Raw genomic sequence first — 19,193 nt, 5'->3', positions numbered from 1 at the left:
ATAGGGTGTTTTGTTTTGTTTTGTTTTGCTTTGTTTTGTTTTGTTTTGTTTTGTTCAAGACAGAGTCCATTATGTAGTCTGTCTGGCCTAGAGCTTTCTCTGTAGACCAGGCTGGCTGAAAACTCACAGAAAGCCAAGGTTTCCATTAGAATTACAGGCATGAGCAACCACACTCACCACCCCCCACACTCCTATTAACATTAAAATCTGCTGAAAATGTGGGGTGTGCATGGTGGTACACACCCGAAGTCTCAGCACTGGGGAACGGAAGCTACACAGAAAGTCTGATGCCAGCCTGGGCTACAGGAGACTAAAGTAATTATTAAACAAATTGTTGGAAATGACTTAATGGCATGCTGTAACTTTCTAGGTTGTGACCGGAAACAAGGCTTGAGTGACTTGATCATTTCGGCGAATTAGATTTTCTGAAATGGGTGGTCAACACTTTGGCCTACCTATGAAAGTACCAGTCACTTCCAGCCCTACCATCCTCCCTCCCCACCCCCAGCCCCTCACAGGGCTGCTCTCCTTCATCCCTCACCTCTCAGCCACCTGTCACCATCTCAGGAACATCCCCTGTGATCAGACTGTCATACATATCAGTAAGTATCCTACCAGTTACTCAGTGTGGCAGGCAAAAGGGCACACCCACCCTGAAAAAGAAGTGTCAGTCTCCAGGATCACTTAATAACAGGTGAAGTGGAATTTGCAATTATGATTAAATTGAGGACTTTGAGATGGGAGATTATTCTGAATTATCCTGGTGGACCCAGATGTAATTACAGGGATCCTTAAGAATAGGGTAATGTGATTGCTGGGGGTTTGGGGTTGTTCTTCTGCTTGCTTTTAATTTTTTTTCAGTCAAGTTCTCACACTGTAACCAAGCCTCAACCTTCCATATGCTAGGATTACAGGCATGCTCCACCATGCCTGAACCTGACTGACTGCCTTTGAAAATGAAAGTCATGGGCTGGGGAGATGACCCACTGTGTAAAGTGCTTGTTTCAAAAGCCTGGGGTCTGAGTTCACCACAGCATGCCTAGGGGAGCTGGGTTTGCCTGTAACCCTAAGACTGGGAGCTGAAATAGGATGGTCCTGGAGCTCGCTGGCTAGTCAGGCCAGCCAATGAGTGAACTCCATCATGTTCAGTGAGAAACAGAGACACTATCTCAAATAAATACACACACACACACACACACACACACACACACACACACACAGAGTGATTATATATATATATATATATACATAATGGTGGAGTGTGACTGAAGAAGACACCTGACACTCAACCTATGGCCTCCACACCAGTACACACCAATACATGTACCCACACATACTCATATACCATACACACATGCACACACATTAATTAGTTAATTTTTAGAATGAAATTGAAAGTGATCCATGAGCCCATTCCTGAAAGTAGACTCTAGAGTATAGAGCAGGTGTTCTCAACCTTCCTAATGCTGTGACGTTTTAATACAGTTCCTCATGTTGTGGTGACCCCCAGCCATAAAATTATTCTTGTTGCTACTTCATAACTGTAACTGCTGCTGTTATGAATCATGATGTAAATATCTAATATGCAACTGATAAGATAAAAAGGGAGATTATGGAATCTACTGTTAAAAAGGAACTACTTGTTTTAAATAAGATAAGTAATGAAAATTTTTTGGTCTGAGTTTATCAGATTTACTGGACTGGACATTGTTAATATATATAATGGAGTTTTTTGTCTGGATCTGTCAAATGTTAATGGACTAGACATTGTTAATGTAATCTTGACTGTATATTGCATATACTTATTGAAGATAGTTTTTCTTGTATTAGTTATAAGCTTTTTTAATTTTAGACAAAAAGAGAGGAAATGTGGTGATATTGTGTTCCCCAAAATATTGTGTACTCTAATAAATTTATCTGGGGTCAGAGAACAGACAGCCACTAGATACAAAGGCTAGAAAATGGTGGCACTCACACCTTTAATCCTAGCATTCCAGAGATAGAAATCCCTCTGGATCTCTGTGAGTTCAAGGCCACATTGGAAATAGCCAAGCATGGTGACACACACCTTTAATCCCAGAAAGCCAGCCTTTAATCCCAGGGAGTGGTGGTAGAAAGCAGAAAGATATATAAGGCGTGAGGACCAGAGACTAGAAGCATTTGGCTGGTTAAGCTTTTGGCTGGTTAAGCATTCAGGCTTTTGAGCAGTAATTCAGCTGAGACCCATTCCGGATAAGGACTCAGAGGCCTCCAGTCTGAGGAGACAAGACCAGCTGAGGATCTGGAGAGGTGAGATAGCTGTGGCTTGTTCTGTCTCTCTGACCTTCCAGTATTCACCCCAATAACTGGCCTCGGGTTTGATTTTATTAATAAGAACTTTGAAGATTCATGCTACATGCAACCCCTATAAGGGTCATGATCCACATGTTGAAAACCACTGGTCTAAAGCAAGGCAAAGGTTCTAACTAAGCCCTGGCTCCTCCCCTCCAGTCTTCTCCCAGAAATACAGCCTTGAAACATTTCCACTTTAGACCAGGGAGCTGTATGGACTGTAAGAGGGGCTGTAAATACATGTCAGGAGTACAGCCTAGCATTTATGAGTTCCTAAGCTTGAGCCTCTTGACCCCAAGCACAGAAGGAAAGAAGAGGGAGAGAAGGAAGAAGGGAGGAGAAAAAGAGGGTGGGAGGGAGACTGTAAGGTAAATTTGTGTGTCTTAGGCCAGTCTCTGTTAAGTTAAAGCAGCTATAGGAAATTCATATACTCTATGTTTTTTCCCTCACTGCAATCACCAAAATCCTTAGTTATACAGTGTATTTATTTAGCTACTAGGCATCCCACACCCTAGGATACAAGCTCCCAAAATCTGGTATCTCATGCAGCATAAAAGAGGCCCTTTCAACAGATACTCACTAAAGGTAGAACTTTGATCCCATCCTGATTGGAATCATTCAAATGCTACAACACAAACACAGAGACTCAGAGAAGTTGTGCTACGAGCTCAAGTTGGACCAGCAATAGCCACACAGAGCCAAAGCCTGTGCCGCTCAGCACTCCAGGACCTCGTTCCATCAGTGACATAGCAGACGTGCAGAGAGCCAGCCCACATGGTGGTGGTTCATGCCTGCAGTCCTGGGGCAGAAAGATCTGGAATGCAAGTTATCCCTAGCTACATAGGGGGATGGAGGCCAGCCTGAGCTACAGGAAACCCTGTCTCAAAAAAACACAGAGGAGTCCGGCACCTCCAGGGCTGGAATGAATACCTAGAATGAATGTTCTAGGCAAAAAAGTGGGGGTATAGCAAATTATTTTGTCTAGAAATTTTAAAATTTGGAGTCTATCTTGTAAAGTGTAGAGTCTGAAGGGGTAGAGGTGAGGGGTGAGAGAGAATAAAACACAGGGTGTTCAGGGGAGAGAGAGAGGAAACAAAGCATAGGGTGTGCAGGGGTGAGGGGGAAGAGGAAACAGTTTGGATCCCATTCAGCAAGGCGGTTTTGAATGAGAAGTCCTTGGGAGCAAACTCCCCACCACCACCCCCCACCCCCGGTGCGGAGCACCAGGCAAATGGCTCTTTATGACACTTTTGTTCTTTTTATGGTGGTTGGCAAGGGTGCGCACAATTCTTGATCCTCTGCCGTTGGCTGGACACCTCGTCACACTTTCGTATTTCTTTCTTTTGTTTTAATGGCAAGGCCTTGCTGTGTATCTCAGGTTGGCTGCCAACCCAAGCCCTCCTGTCTCAGCCAGAATTACAAGCACGCGCCACCAACCCAGCTGCACTTGACTATTTACCTTGGATGATTCTAAGCCTTCTGCTGAGAGAAACAATCCTGAAATGTACACACTAACACAGACAGCAAAATCCTTTCCTAAACCTGCTCAACAGTTTCCCCCGCCATTGCAATGACCAACACCTTCTCCCACAGGAGGCGATGGCAGAAAATTTTCCTAATTTGCTGAATTTGATAAGCAAAAATCTATCCATAGTAGAATTGCAATTTTTACTTATCAATTCCCCAGTCAGGGTGAACTATTGGAGGTGTTTTGTTTTGTTTTGTTTTTTTAGGCAGGGTTTCTCTGTAGCCTGGCTGTCCTAGAACTCGCTCTCTAGACCAGGCTGGCTTCACACTGGCCTCCGCCTGCTTCTGCTTCCTGAGTGCTGGGATTATAGGCATGTGCCACCACCACCTGATGGAAATCTTCTGAAAAGGGTTTGGTTATACACTGACTTACTTTGTTGTTGTTGTTGTTTTCATAATTACATTTACTCATGAAAGGTGGTACACTGTACCACAGACTGCACAGAGTTCAGACGACAACTTCCAGGAGTCAGTTTGATCCTTCCACTACATGGGTCCTGGAGACTAAACTCAGGTCATCAGGCTTGGCAGCAAGCACCTTACTGGCTGAGCCATTTACTTCTATTTAGGTTTTTCTGAGGCAGGGTTTGGACTTACTGTGTAGCCCAGGTCAGCTCTGAATCCACAGAGGCTCTCCCTCCTTCCTCAGCCTCTGGAGTGCAGGACTGCGGGCATAAACTGCCACACTACTTTTGTTTTAATTTGAATTTTATGAGTGAGGCCAAACATTTTTTCCCTGTTCTTACAATTCACTCTCATTCTCTTTTGTGAATTAGGGAGATCGATTTTAAATCAGGATAAGGAAATGGGTGGGGAGAGCAAATGAGCTTCTACTCCAAGGAAACACCCAACACCCTCATGCCATATCTGTCTGTTCCCCAGCTCCTAGAGCAGCTCGCCCAGCTCCTAGAGCAGCTCACCCAGCTTCTAGAGCGGCTCGCCCAGCTTCTAGAGCGGCCCCATGCACATGCACCACCTCCACTTTCTCTGACTGGTGGAGGCAAGTGCCAGTCAGACACTGCTGTTGCTGTTGCTTTAATTTTGATGTTTGTTCATCATGAGCTACTTCCTACGGTGTTAAAGGATTATTTATAATGACGACTGAAGGACTTTTTGCACCCATTTAAACCTTATACCAGTCCCAGTTCCTCTCACCCTAATCCTGGCCCCGCCCCTTCCCCCCATTCACAAGACCCCTCTTTCCACAGGGCTTCCTAGAACAGTCGTCACTGAATAACATCAAGCCGCACATGACGGACTCGGGAGCAATCTGGCTACAACATCTGCCATGCCGTTGATCTCCAGGGCTCATTCTGTTGATCTGGCTGACTGGGTGGCCTTCCCCCTTCCTCCCTCACCACTCTGGGTGCCTCTCCTGAAGATGCAGAGCCAGTGGAAGAGGACGACCTTCCCCATAGAGGAGAACCAGTCTTCAGTCAAGGGCACTCAAGTAGCTGCTTCCCTCCGCTAGACCCTCCCCACAAGCTCTCCAGGTGCACATGACTTCACCACCACACTTCTTGGGGTGCACTTAGAAGCGGGTTTTTTTTTTTTAACTTACAGAATATTATATTTTTCTGCAATGAACATGTAGGTAAAAGAAAGAGAGAGAGAGGGAGAGAAATAAACAAACCCATAAGGTCAGAAAACATAAATGCTGGGTTGCTCAAAGGACAGGCTTTATAGCATGCTATTTCTTACCACAATAATAAATATATTTCTCCAAAAATCTCGCACTGAGCTAGGTGTAGTGTAGGGGTGTACACGTATAAATAGCATCTGGGAGGCTGAGGCAGGAGGACCGTAAATTCCAGAACAAGGCCAATGAGATGGCGGCTCAGTAGTTGGCTGCAGCCAAGCCTAAGGACCTGAGTTTGATCCCCAGACCCACATGATGGAAAGAGATTAGGACTAAATTTCATTTGTTCTAACCATTCCTTAAATTTTAAAAGTAATTTGCTTTCATGTGTCATCTCAGTTTTTTTCCACTACTCTAACTCAAGGACATTACACTCCATGGGTCCATTCCCTCATTATCTTCACAGTACAACAGACAGCTCAAGCCCAGAGTGGCTTCCAGAATGGTTCCAGGCAATCCCTCACACACTGAGCAAAGCAGCTTACAGATCTCAAGTCACCCCCGGCCGGGTGGGCTGCCACTGCCCTCAGCAAGCAGCCTTGCCTTCCCTGGGTTCTGTTCTTTCTGAAGAAGTCCCTCCGGAACGGCAGCAGCCTTTGCACACCCAGACTCTCCACAGCCTGAGTCCTTTCAGGCTTTCAGCTTCCCCATCTGAAACTTCACCCATAGGACTCAGAGAGCAGACAGGCTTCCCGCGGATGGGGCCCTTTGGAGTGCCTTCTGCAGAGAAGGGCAACCAGCAAGTGTTTTGAAAGCAGGAGAGTGCAGCTACTCATGTACCCTTGACCAAAGACACATCCTCTTCTAGTCCAGGAAGGTCGTCTTCGTTGACTGACTGAGCGTGCCGCTGCAGAAGGGATGCACATGGAACGGTGAGGGAGGATGGGGACACACACCTAGCCAGCCAGTCAGGCAAATCAACCCCTGGCGATCAATAGGGGAACAGCTGCCTCGGCCAGATCGGCCTCACACCCTACACAAGTGTTTTGAATCTGCAGCACACCCATGCCTCTTGGCTTGGTTCGGACAGGTCCAGTGAGCTGGCTCCATGGGTAAAAGTGCTTCTCCCACAAGCCTGAGGAATTCCTGGTAGGTGGAAAGAGCCCACGCCACAGAGTTGTTCTGTGACTTCCATGTGCACATGCCTGCACTCGTATATACACAGAGACACACAAAATGAAAAATAAGGGAAAAAATAAACCATGGCACAGAGGTCCCCTCATCCACAGATGGTAAGGGCATCTGTGTCATCCAGAGAAGCATGTCAGCCTGACAGTGACCCTAAGTTGGACTGTTCCTTCAAGATCAACAACTCTTTTTTTTTTTTTTTTCAGAGCTGAGGACCAAACCCAGGGCCTCTACCACTGAGCTAAATCCCCAACCCCGGGGTCAACAACTCTTATGGGCAGGAGTCAGATGGGAATCCTACCTGAAAAGGAAGCCTTGACAGGACAGACAGACAGACAAGGAAGCCTAAGCTGGGGGCAGACAGCACACAGAACTGACCCACAAAGCTCAGACCTGGCCACCTCAAATTATTGCCAAAGGTCTGGTGAAAACTGACTTCACCTCAGCTCAGAGAGGTGCTCCTTCTAAAGCGCTAACTCAGGTCCCACAGGGGAGGATCCGCTGTGTTTGCTAAACAGGTATATCCTCACAGCAGGTTCCCAGAGGTCATCAATACTTCCAGCAGTGAAGGGACTTAAACCTGTATTGCTGGGTGGTTGAGGCCACTTAAGAACCTGTCACTTCTTAAAGCTGTTCTTTAGCTAACTAAGTGGTCCCCTCTATCCCTGGGTGATGTGTTCTGAGACCTGCAGTTAATGCTGGAAACCACAGACAGTACCCAACTGTGTACATACTATTTTTCCCTATACATACATGCATACCTGTGATAAAGTTCAATTTATAACTTAGGCATGGAAGCCGGGCATATTGGTGCACACCACCTTTAATCCCAGCACTGGAGAGGCAGAGACAGGCAGATCTCTGAGTTTGAAGTCAGCCTGGTCTACAGAGTGAGTTCCAGGACAGCCAGGGCTACACAGAGAAACCCTGTCTCAACCAGCCGAACTAGTGGAAACATGAACTGTGGACCAATAGATGAGGAGCCCCCATGGTACTGGACTAGGCCCTCTGGATAGGCAAGACAGTTGTTTAGCTTGAACTGTTTAGGGGGGCCCCAGGCTGTGGGATCAGGACCCATCCCTGGTGCATGAGCCTGCTTTTTGGAGCCTAGTGCTTATGATGGAACACTTTGCGCAGCCTTGGTGCAGGAAGGAGGGGCCTGGACTTGCCTCAACTGAATGTACCAGGTTTTGCTGACTCCCCATGGGAGACCTTGCCTTGGAGGAGGTGGGAATAGGAGGTGGGTTGGGGGGAAGGCTGGAGGGCAGGAGGAGGGAGGACAGGAAAATCTGTGGTTAGTATGTAAAATGAATAGAAAATCTCTTAATAATAAAAAAATGGAAAAAAAGAAAAGAAAAACCCTGTCTCTAAAAGCAGATAGATAGATGATAGATAGATAGATAGATAGATAGATAGATGATTGATTGATAGATAGATAGATAGATAGATAGAGGCATGGGAAGAGAGTAACAATTAAGAATCACATAGAAAAATTAGGACTAGGGATACAGCTCAGTGGCACAGCACTTGCCTAGCATATATGTTGATGCTTGCCTATAATCCTATCACTTGTAAAGCTGATAGAGAAGGATCTTGAGTTCAAGACCAGCCTGGGGTACATAGCGAGTCTGAGGACAGCTCAGGCTATACAGCCTATCTCAAAAAAAAGAAAAGAAAAGAATAATAGTCATACATATTGCAATAAAAGCTATATGAGGGCCTGGCGGTGGTGGCCCACATCTTTAATCCCAGCACTCTGGAGGCAGAGGCAGGTGGATCTCTGTGAGCTCCAGGACAGCCAGTGTTGTTACACAGAGAAACTCTGTCTCAAAACCAAAACAACAAGAACAAAAACTATACTAAGAGATGCCTCAGTGGATCAGAGTGCATTCTGCTCTGATGGAAGACCTGGGACCGGTCTGCAGCAGCTCACAACTGCCTATAAAACTAGCTCCAAGGTGGGGGAGGGGTCAGATGCCTCTGGCCTCTGAGGATACCTGCACTCATGGGCATATACCACACATAGACAGACACAATTAAAGTTAATTTAAATATATATTTTTATATGCAAGTGGTCTCCCTAAAAAAATTTTATTTTGCTTTTACTTTCAATTAAAGGAAACAGGACTTCTCTTTTTTATGTTGGCATTACCAACATTACAATCTCATGCTCCAAAGCTATTTTAGCTAAAATAGAGTAGTGCCTCAGAGGGTATACTGGACCAAGGGATGGTTCATATGCAAGGCCGAACAGAGTGAGAAATCCTGAGATTTCAGCTTTGCTCAGAATGGTGAGCCATTTAAAATGTGAACTACCTGCTTCTAGAATTTTCCATTTAATACATTTCGGCCACAACTCATTGTAAGTAACTGAAAACTGAAAAAAGAGAAACCTCCAAGTGGTGGTGGCACACACCTTTAGTCCCAGCACTTGGGAGGCAGAGCCAGGAGGATCTCAGTGAGTTTGAGGCCAGCCTGGGCTACAGAGTGAGATCCAGGACAGCTGAGTCTTCTACACAGAGAAACCCTGTCTCAAAAAACCGAGAGAGAGAGAGCAGGCACCAGCAAGAGAGAGGAAACTATTTGCTGTGGTGTTGTGACTTTGTGTTCATTGCACAGCAAAACCAAGCTAGGCTCCTTTGTGAGATGCTGGCCTAGGAATATGGGTCCGCGCTTAGCCCCGCGGTGGCTATTTAGGAACTAGCATTGAGAGGAACAACACGATCCTTATCTGGGCCCCTGCTGTGTGAAGTTCCCTGGTTCTCAACTGAGCCTAATCCTATTTATACAGACGTGAGTGAGCCGTCACTGGCTGGTGTTCAGTTTCTTAATGGAGTAGACTCTAGCAAACACGTCTGACCTGTGGCCCAGGGCTACATGTATCCCAGGATACCTATGAAATCAGCCCAACACATTTGTAAGTAACAATATCGCATTTCAATGTCAAAAGGATCAGCACAGTAAGAATGTGCAAGGAGTTAGAGGTTCCGGGGGAAAGAAATGAAATTATCACTGTGAAAAGAAAGAGAGATCTTATTGAAGGGCACAGCAGCAGGGCTGGACAGGCTCTGTCTGTCATGTGTTTTCAGAATTGAACACCAAACACCTTGTGCATCTGAATGTTATTTATTATGGAAAGCTCTAGAAATGACACACCTGTCAAACAAGAAGATAATGGTATCTCTTACGTTTTAAATAGTTATTAGTGCCTGGGGACGTAGCTCAGTATTAGTTATTGGGAGACAAAGCTATGATTATGATATTTTAATTGAAATACTGAAACACTAAACAGTATCTACACAATGGTTATAATTACATGGATGTACCTTACTGAGGGGAGCACAGGCTGTCATGAGGACAGGTGACGTGGCTAGAGGAAACATTATCTGACAAGTAAGGAAGGGCACTGTGGTCTGGCTGGCGGAAGGAGATCTGTTCAGAGAGGCAGTGGCTGAGGTGAGAGACTGCCAGAAGAATTCATACAAAGAATGACAGGACTTGGTTTATGTTTTGAGAGCTCTCTGGGTGACTTGGAAAACAGCAACGTCAAGCAGAAGAACATGGAAGGGAAGCCCGGGATGGCAGCTGAAAATAACCAGTGGAGGTGGGAAGAGGACCAAGGGCCCCTGGGGAAGATCTCCACAAAGGTGTGAGGAGAAAGGGTTCTGTGTGTTTGTTTTTGGGACACACTCTTCAATATGCAGCCCAGGCTGGCCTGGAGCCCAAGAGCCTGAACCTCAGCCTTCCAAGTACCAGGATTCCAGGGGCACCACACATGGCTTGGAAAGGACTTTTCCAAGCACCCACACACTGGAGCATTTTAAAAGGGAAAGGGGTGTGGTGGGGCTCCAGACAAATAAGGAAGTAAGGGAAAAAATGACAAGATAATATCCAGGAAAACCAAGAACAAAGAAGTGGTCACAGTGTACACGTAGCTCTGAATAAACCACCCTTTTAAGGCCTGAGAACATGGGCAGTGACGGTGATTCCTTTTCCCTCTCTTTCTTTCTTCCTTATGGAGACAACGTGGTCCTGAATGGCCTCAAGCTCACAGAGATCCATCTGTCTCTGCCTCCTGAGTGCCAGAAATATATATATATACATATATATATATATGTATGATATACATAGATATGTGTGTATGTGAAATGGTATTTAATAACAAAGAATCTAAGTGAAGGAAATATTATATGTTGATTATTTATAACCTTGAAATTTCTGGAACTTTGAATTTTTTTCTAAATAAAAAGTTAAGCCGGGTGGCAGTGGCGCATACCTTTAATCCCAGCACTCGGGAGGCAGAGCCAGGCAGATCTCTGTGAGTTCAAGGCCAGCCTGGTCTACAGAGCGAGATCCAGGACAGGCACCAAAACTACACAGAGAAACCCTCTCTCAAAAAATAAAAAAGAAATAAAAAAAAGTTAAAAGTAGTGGCTTAGTTTGTTTGGGGTTTTTTTTGAGGGGTGGGGGTTGGAGGGAACAGGAAAGGAGGGGTATCAGTAACTACCAAGAGAAAGATCTAAGAGTTTTAATGGTGAGGAAAGACTATGGGGTTAGATTAGGCACGTATGAGAAAAATACTGTTTCTATTTTAAGTCATAAGGAAGTATATAGATTTCTCAAAGCATGTACTTTTGTTATTACATTTTGTTGTTGTTGTTAAGTATTCACCTTTATACTTTCCAAGTATCCAAATTTTGACGTGGATTTCTTTTTTTCTTTCTTTCTTTCTTTTTTTTTTTTTTTTTTTTTTTTTTTTTTTTTTGTTTTTTTGAGACAGGGTTTCTCTGTGTAGCTTTGCACCTTTCCTGGAACTCACTTGGTAGCCCAGGCTGGCCTCGAACTCACAGAGATCCACCTGGCTCTGCCTCCCGAGTACTGGAATTAAAGGCGTGTACCACCACCACCACCACCACCACCACCACCACCACCACCACCACCACCTGGCTGTTGTGGATTCCTTAAGTTTTTTTTTTTCTCCTGAAAGGTAGGTCCCATATCATTCTTATGAAATTTTTCAAATAAAGTAAGGAATTTTGACAAGCATTTTAAAGACCATTTTTCTAGCTGCTCTGGGGGAAAAAAGAAAGAAAAAGTTAGCTGCCAATGGCTTGCCTGGCTTTTGCCTTAAGCAAAACAAAACACAGTCTCTCCAGGAGCCAAGAGAGAATATTTACAAGTGGGAGGGTGGAGGCAGAGATGCAGCTCAGGGTTAGGACATCCGCTGCCCTTGCCAAGGTTCCCGCATCCACAGGGCACACCACAATCATCAGTAACTGCACTTTCAGGGCTTTCAACACCCTCTACTGACCTCTGAGGGCACCAAGCATGCACATTGTACATGCACATACATTTAGGCAAAGCATAAAAACTTCTTAAAAAAAATTTATTAGAGCTGCATTTGATAGAGCTAGAGTTTAAGACTCTAGCAGCTCAAAAACAAAAAAAAATTAGAGAAACATCCTAAATGTTGTGCAAAATACCACATGGAGTCAGTATGCAGCGGTTGGTATAGCTTTTTTTCCCCTCTGTATTCAAAAAAAAGGAAGGAAAGGCAGACTCCCACATGCTTCAAAGCATACAGTATTGAGAAAAGCCTTGAGCAAGGCAGACACTGTACAGGCCCCACTCTAGGGCCAAAGGTTTGGAGCAGAGGAACAGCTCTGTGGGTTGGCAGCTTGGTAATTAGAAAGGCCCCCAAACTTCCTCTGGACAATCTCCAGGTAGAGTGAAGGGTCCCACCCAGGGCAGGTGTATAGTGCTGACAATGACTGGGAAGCTATTCTGGATCCAGAGCATTGGGCCCAGGAAAGTCATTCAGGCACAGGCTGGACCTCATGCTCAAATGAGGCTCCTGGAGGCCCCCTGGGGTGGGAGGACATCGATTTCATCTGCCTCTCCTGGAACCAGTTCTACAATCACCTATGCACACCCACAGTGAAAAGACACTTTTGTCTGAGTACACCCACATCTGAAGAGCACCATCTCTCATCTATACTGAAGACTCTCCCACCCCACCCCAGGCTCAGCTCTTGCCCCCTGAGCTCTGGAAAGCACATCACTGATTATTGTCTCATTCTGGTGAGGAACCATCAAAGTTGACCAAGATTAATCTCATAGCACTGCCTACCCAACTGACCACTAGAAGTGATGCATACGAAAGAGTGTGCACAGATAATAAGGCACACTATATCAGGGCTGATCCCCTGTATTTTTACTGTGCTTCTTGGAGCTCATTCTGTAGCCCAAGATGGCCCGGAATTCATGATACAGCCTACATATGACCTGAAACTCAAAGTAATCCTCCTGCCTCAGCCTCCTAACTGCTTGAGATTATAGGCATGAACCACTATGGTTGAGTTCTTGTTTTTTGAAATTACTGATTATGGGGCTGAAGAGATGGCTCAGCTTTTAAGAACAATTGCTGCTCTTAAAAGCTCCCAGAGGACCCAGGTTCAGTTCCCAGCACTCACAACCACCCATAATTCCAGTTCCAGAGGCTCCAATGCCCTCTTCTCTCCTTCTGGGAAACTGCATGCACATGGTGCTTATACATACATGCAGGAAGAACACTCATACACATAACATTTACCTTAAAATATACTTCTTGAATACTGACTACTTCCTTGTAAAGCAGACGCACCAAAAGTTTCCCTTATGTATTTAGCTGTTTATTTTGCATTTTAAATTTATTTGTTTAATGGGGGATGAGGGGTGCCACAATACACATGTGGGAACCAGAGGACAATTTGTGAGCTGCCATATAGGTGCTGGGAATTGAACCCGGGTCCTCTGGAAGATCAGACAGTGTTCTTAAGCACTGGGCCATCTCTCCAGCCTACAGAGGACAACTTATAAGAGTTGGTTCTCTCCTCCCACCATGTGTGTTCTGGGAATCAGACTCAGGTTGTCAGGCTTGATGGTAAGCGCCTTTCCCACTGAACAGCTCACTAGCTCAAACGATCCCTTTAAATAAGTATTTACAGAAGACATTTAATCAAATAAGTTGAGTATGTTGGCTGAACTTTCAGGAGCAGTACTTAATTTGATCATGAACCTCTCAGAAGGTTTGTTCCTCTCTGAAGCCTGTGACGGCTCTTTCCTGGTTGTCTCCTTTGGTCCCTACCTCTTCCTCTGTTCCCTCCCTCCTTCCTAAATCAGGCATCCGTCAAATGCTGCTGCTGATGATGATGATGATGATTATTATCATCATCATCATTCTTTTCCTTTTTCTTCTTCTTTTTATTTTTCATGTGTTTGTTTGCTTGTTTGTTCTTTCCAGACAGGGTTTCTCTGTGTAGCCCTGGCTGTCCTAGAACTTGCTCTGAGGACCAGGTTGACCTCGAATTTACAGAGACCTACCTGCCTCTGCCTCCCGAGTGCTAGGATTAAAAGCGTGAGCTGCCACATCTGGCTGGTGCTTCTTTTGTTTAATTTTTTTTTTCCTGGAGACCAGGTGAGCACTCCACAGCACACGTGTGGAGGTCAGAGGTCAACTTGTGGGAGTCGGTTCTGTCTTTCCATCATGTGGGTCCTTGGGCTTCACAGCAGGTGCTTTACCCTCTGAGTCATCTTGACAGCCGTCCCCACCCAAAGTGCTTCCTCTCAGACGTCCCTCTCCATCCTTTCTCCTAACTGTCCCGAACCCCCTTTGTCATTTGTGCCAATAGGAACATCAGCTAACAGTGACAAGGTACCAGTCACTACGCTCATCTCTGTAATTCAGTTCCACCAGAGTCTCGTGGAAGAGACCAGCATGATCTCCACTATTATACACAGAAAAAACAAAAAAACAAAAAAACAGAAGCTTCAGGGCTTAAGCAATCCGCTCAAAATCACCAAGTCAGCAAAGGCAAGTTCACTTCAGAGGTCCTGCTGACAACCACGCTCTTGTATTTCATGCTGTTCCACGAAATCTCCCAGAACGCCCAAAGAAGCAGCGGCATCTCCACCAGCCAGTAGATGTTGACCAGCAGACCTTGATGCACTCACTGACATGTTTGCACTGTCCAAAATGTTAAGAGGCTTCCAACCCCTGCTGGCTGACACCCTGTCCTCTCTCCCGGAAAACTCTCCTCTGGCAGGAAGTCCTCAATATTCATCAACCTAGCCTGGAGCTGCAGGGTGAGCCTGGAGCTGCTGGGTGAGAGGCCTGGGGCTGCAGGGTGAGCCTGGGGCTGCGGGGTGAGGTCTGGGGCAGAGGGAGCCTCATACTCAGGCCACACAGGTGCTACACCTGACTAAATATTGTCCATTGTCACTTCTCCCTCCTCCTTCTGCCTCCACAAACCAGTTCCTCCTGCTGACTTCCTCCTTAAGGACACCCCCCCACACACTTCATTCTCCAGTTCCCCTTCCATGAAGCTAGCTCTAGGCTCCTCTGTTCCTTCTGCTGCTGACCCTCCATTGGCTGACCTAGCCTGTGGCTTTAATGATCTCTATCTATGTGGTTTCTATATCTGCCTCCTTTCCCACTCCGGCCAGACCCTCCTCTATATTCTTGAGGTCAAAGAATGGCCAAAACCTTGCCTCTCAGCCAAAAAAAAAAAAAAAAAAAAAAAAAAAAGCCACCTTTAATCCCAGCACTTAGGAGGCAGGGGCAGGCAGCTCTCTGTGAGTTTGAGGCCCAGCCTGGTCTACCAAGTGAGTTCCAGGACAGCCAAGGCTACACAGAGAAACCCTGCCATGAAAAACAAAAATAAACAAACAAAAACTCCTTCTCTCTCTACCTCCCTTCCTCAGGCGATATCTGTGCTCCAGCGAAGCTTGCAACAAATTTAACCTCAGCAAATGTCACACCTACTAGAGAGCACTGTATAGAGAGTAACTATTTCATACACGTTTATTAAACCCAGGAAGTCGGTGCCTGCTTATGTTTTCTTAAGTGTTCTGCCTCGTCCAGTCACAACTTTCTCATCCATGAAACAAAGTCACTGTTACAGCCTTAACTTGGTCAAGACTTTTCCCCTGTTCCCTAGAAGCGTGACTACTTGGCAAGGGGTCTCTCTTCTCTAACAACTTCCTCTGTGCCCTTTCTCCCAGGTCCTGATGCCTCAGTCAGTCCATCTGCCTCATAGCTGATGCTGAGGCCTCAGCTGATGGTAAGATCATGCCTACCCTCCAAGAACTCCTGACCCAGCTGAAGGAGAAAGGAAGACTCTCGGGAACTGTCCTAGGATGGCCCGATATGTCCCACACCCACGGCAGGCAGACATTTACTCTGGGGCATACTTACTCCATGCCACCCTTTTGGAGATACTTGGGGGAGCAGTTAGTTCATGCAGAGCCCTGGGTCACTCACTATTCATCAGTTCGAGGGCCTTGAGAATGTTGCTTAACCTCCCTGTCACTCAATTTCCTCACCAGTAAAATACCATGGTGAGTCAGTTCCCTCCAAGGGTAACTGGGAGGTTTAATGGAATAATGTGTGTAAAGCATTTAAAGGACCTAATAATCTGCACAGTAAACAATGCAGCCCTTTTCATTATTTGAATGAGACAGCCGCTGGAACTAGAACGGACAACACCTTTGCACACCGTTACTGGGATAGCAGGTAGCTTTTGAAAGCAGACCAGAAACTCGCCCCCTCCCCCACCCACCATCACCACTCCAAGACCTTCACCCTAAGTCTCAACTCGGACTGCACTCTGCCCCCCCCCCTCCTGAACATTCCAGCCAGAATATACGCGGGACAGCTGGGGGCTGCCAACGGCTTCTTAGGATGCTAGCACAGCCTCCCCGGGGCTGGGATTTCAGGTGTGAGCCAACACTTTCCAGCTCTGGGTGTTTTTTTTTTTTTGTTTTTTTTTTTAAGTTAGTAGGAAGGAAAGGAAAGAAACCGTGGCTCTTACTGCTGGGGCTGGTGGAGTGGGGTCCTGGACTCAAGTGAAGATTTCCAGAGTCGAAGGGCAACAGCAGTCTTTTCCTTGACACTTTTGACCAAGCCTGCTCCAGGGCCAGATGTGCTGCAGGCACCACGGGACTGTGCGACCACACCATCCGCTTAAGCCTCTGTACCTCAACTGTTAGCCAAAAAGTAACCACTCTACGGTGAACTGCATACAGGTCTGTCCTATTTTACACAGTATAAAAAGTCTGAAGATTCCGCAGGCCTCCTAAGAAGACCAGTAGAAGGTTGCTAACTCTTGCTGTAATGCTACCCCAGACCTTTGTCTTCCTGTCAGTGCCCCCAGAAGGACCCCAAAACCTCAAACAAATGAGACGTGATAGGCTCTGTCTCTGGGGTCACAGCAGAAGAGGAGTGTGGTAGGCAACTCTGAAGCTAACAGGGAAACAGGCAGGGTCCTAGAAAAAGGCTGTGCGTAGCTATGGGTCAGCTCTCAGGTAGACGCTTCTTGCCCTGCCTTAGAGAACGAGGGTGCTTCCTCCGAGTTATGGGGGAAATGGACCCTAGGAGGGTAAGGTAACGGAATGAGAAAAGGATGTCTAAGTGAAGCGGGGAGAAGACCTGGAACCACCAGCTCTTGGGTCTCACACACACGCGAAGACCTTCCCGGGGTGCTTGCTTTGGGGGGCTGGGAGGGAAATCAGAAAGCGAGAGTGCCAGGCAGGGCAAAGCTCCGGGCCGAGAGCCCCACCGTGATTGCTCACACGCCCCATCCCGGTTCTCCCAGGTCTGCGGGACTCGGCTCCGGGCACCCGTCGGGCCCGACGACGCTCCTCCTTTGGGGCTTCAGTTTTCAAGCGTGAGAACGAGGGGTGACGTCAGGGCCCAGGTGTTCGGGGGAGTGCGCGCTCCTGGCGCAGCGCGGCCCCGGGAGCGGACTCGCGCGGTGGAGGCGCGCAGCCAGGGCTCGCTCCCGCGTGCGCTCCGGGCCCGCTCGCCCTGCGCCGCGCTCACTTACCCAGAAGTTTGCCTTGAACAGCGAGCCCGTCATGCTGGCGCAGAGGGCTGGACGCGGAGGGCAGCGGGTGGCGGCGGCGGCGAAGGACAGCGGGAGGGATCGCGCCGGGAGCTCCGACTGTCAGGGCCAAGGTCCGGCGCAACTTCGGAGTTCCACTGTCGCTCCGGGAAGCCGCCCCGGGTCCTAAACCACGCCCGATTGCGCCCGCCCCGCGCCCCGCCCGCGCCGCGCACCTGCAGAGGGCAGCCCGCCCCGGCCCTAGGGTGCGGCTGCTCCGGCAGCTCCGAGGGGGACGGCCAGTCTGAGCCCCCTCCTGAAGGACGCCTGAATGACTGACAGAACCGGTCCTTCTCCCTCCGGAAGCCCACTCCAGGCTCTTCCCACCAGGCTCTCTCGCCCTAGTAGTATTCCGGACTATGGATCCGCTGAAACTTCAGATGCTGAAAGTCAGGGACAGAGCCAGCCTTCGCTCATGGCACCAATGCTACAACGAATAGAGTGCCCTGGGGGTGACTGCAGGTTTTAGTCTAAAATGCCAAGAAAAATACATTACTGATGTTTCCGGTCAACTCTGCATATTTTAACCTGAACTCAGTTAAGGACCCTTCTCCACCAGCAGACTCACCCATCTGTAACATCTTTCCTCGCCCTCTAGACTCCAAGATAAAAACCAAGAGAGGGAAAAGGAGGCTCACGCCTGTACTCCCAATACTGGGGAAACTGAGGCTGGAGAGTGTGAGTTTCAAGCCTTGCCTCATAAACCAACCAACCAAATAGGACCCCAGGGCAAGTCAGACCCTTCATTGCCTGGTAGTAGACAAAGTATTTCTCTGTTCTGTGTGCCTAGTGCCTAGCGCCCAGCCTGAAACTCAGAAAGGCTGAAAGAGTTGCCCAAATTCACACTTATTTAGGGGGTGAAGAGACCAAAGTTAGAAGTCTGTCCTTCCTAACAGGCCAAAAGACTTGGTGCAACGTCTCCCTGGGTAAGAAGTGCGTGCTCAGAGGGGAGAGAGTGAAGGATAAGCTATCAAGACTGAGGACATCGAGCCCATTATCCATCAGGCCAAAGCAAGCATTTGCCACTGCAGCAGGCTCTAGCTAGATCCAGGCACAGTTCCAGGCAATTGTGGACGGATTAGAAGAAGCTCCCAAAGGTTGTGCTCAGTCATCTGCCATGCTAGGGAGGAGAGAGGGCGGGCCTCCAGCCCCGGTACTCTCCAAGGACATGCATCCGTTTACCTGGCTCTTCGCGAGCATTCACAACACTGAGGTTAGGAGTACTCGCTGCTTTTCCAGAGGACTTGGTTCAATTCCCAGCATCCATATGCCGGCTAACAATAGTCCCTAACTCCAGATCCAGGGACTCTAACACCCAGGGAGTAAGTTTCTGCCAGCAAAGGCATGCAGGTGGTGCACAGACATACATGTGGGCGAAAGACTCATACATTAATAGGCTGAGGTAGAGCCAAGGCAGGGAAGCCTAACTACACCTGCAAGGAGCCTCAGAGGCCAGGTGTGCGTCAGGAGGGTAAAGATACGCTGGACTGCAGGGGCGGGTGGGCCACACCTGACACTGAGGGGTACAGGAGGCTGGAGAGCTGAAGACAGTACCAAGGCTTTTCCTGGAAGGTTTTTATTTTTAATTTGGGTCTCTCTCTCTCTCTCTCTCTCTCTCTCTCTCTCTCTCTCTCTCTCTCTCTCTC

At 47.4% G+C, this 19,193-nt stretch overlaps 1 protein-coding gene across 1 annotated transcript in view; it reads right to left on the bottom strand.

Annotated features, from left to right (window-relative positions):
- The window catches only part of Pstpip2 (proline-serine-threonine phosphatase interacting protein 2), an 88,694-nt gene extending 71,021 nt beyond the window's left edge, over window positions 1-17,673 (bottom strand). The window contains exon 1 of the mRNA XM_028871982.2: window positions 17,491-17,673. Coding sequence (XP_028727815.1) covers window positions 17,491-17,523 — 33 coding nt within the window. The 5' untranslated portion in view covers window positions 17,524-17,673. The remainder of the gene's footprint in view (window positions 1-17,490) is intronic.
- Between the last annotated feature and the right edge of the window lie 1,520 nt (window positions 17,674-19,193).

Source organism: Peromyscus leucopus, chromosome 19 (assembly GCF_004664715.2).
Source record: "Peromyscus leucopus breed LL Stock chromosome 19, UCI_PerLeu_2.1, whole genome shotgun sequence".
Classification (NCBI taxonomy): Eukaryota; Metazoa; Chordata; class Mammalia; order Rodentia; family Cricetidae; genus Peromyscus; species Peromyscus leucopus.
Note: the sequence above shows the minus strand (reverse complement) of the source record. Positions and strands in the feature narration are given on the sequence as shown.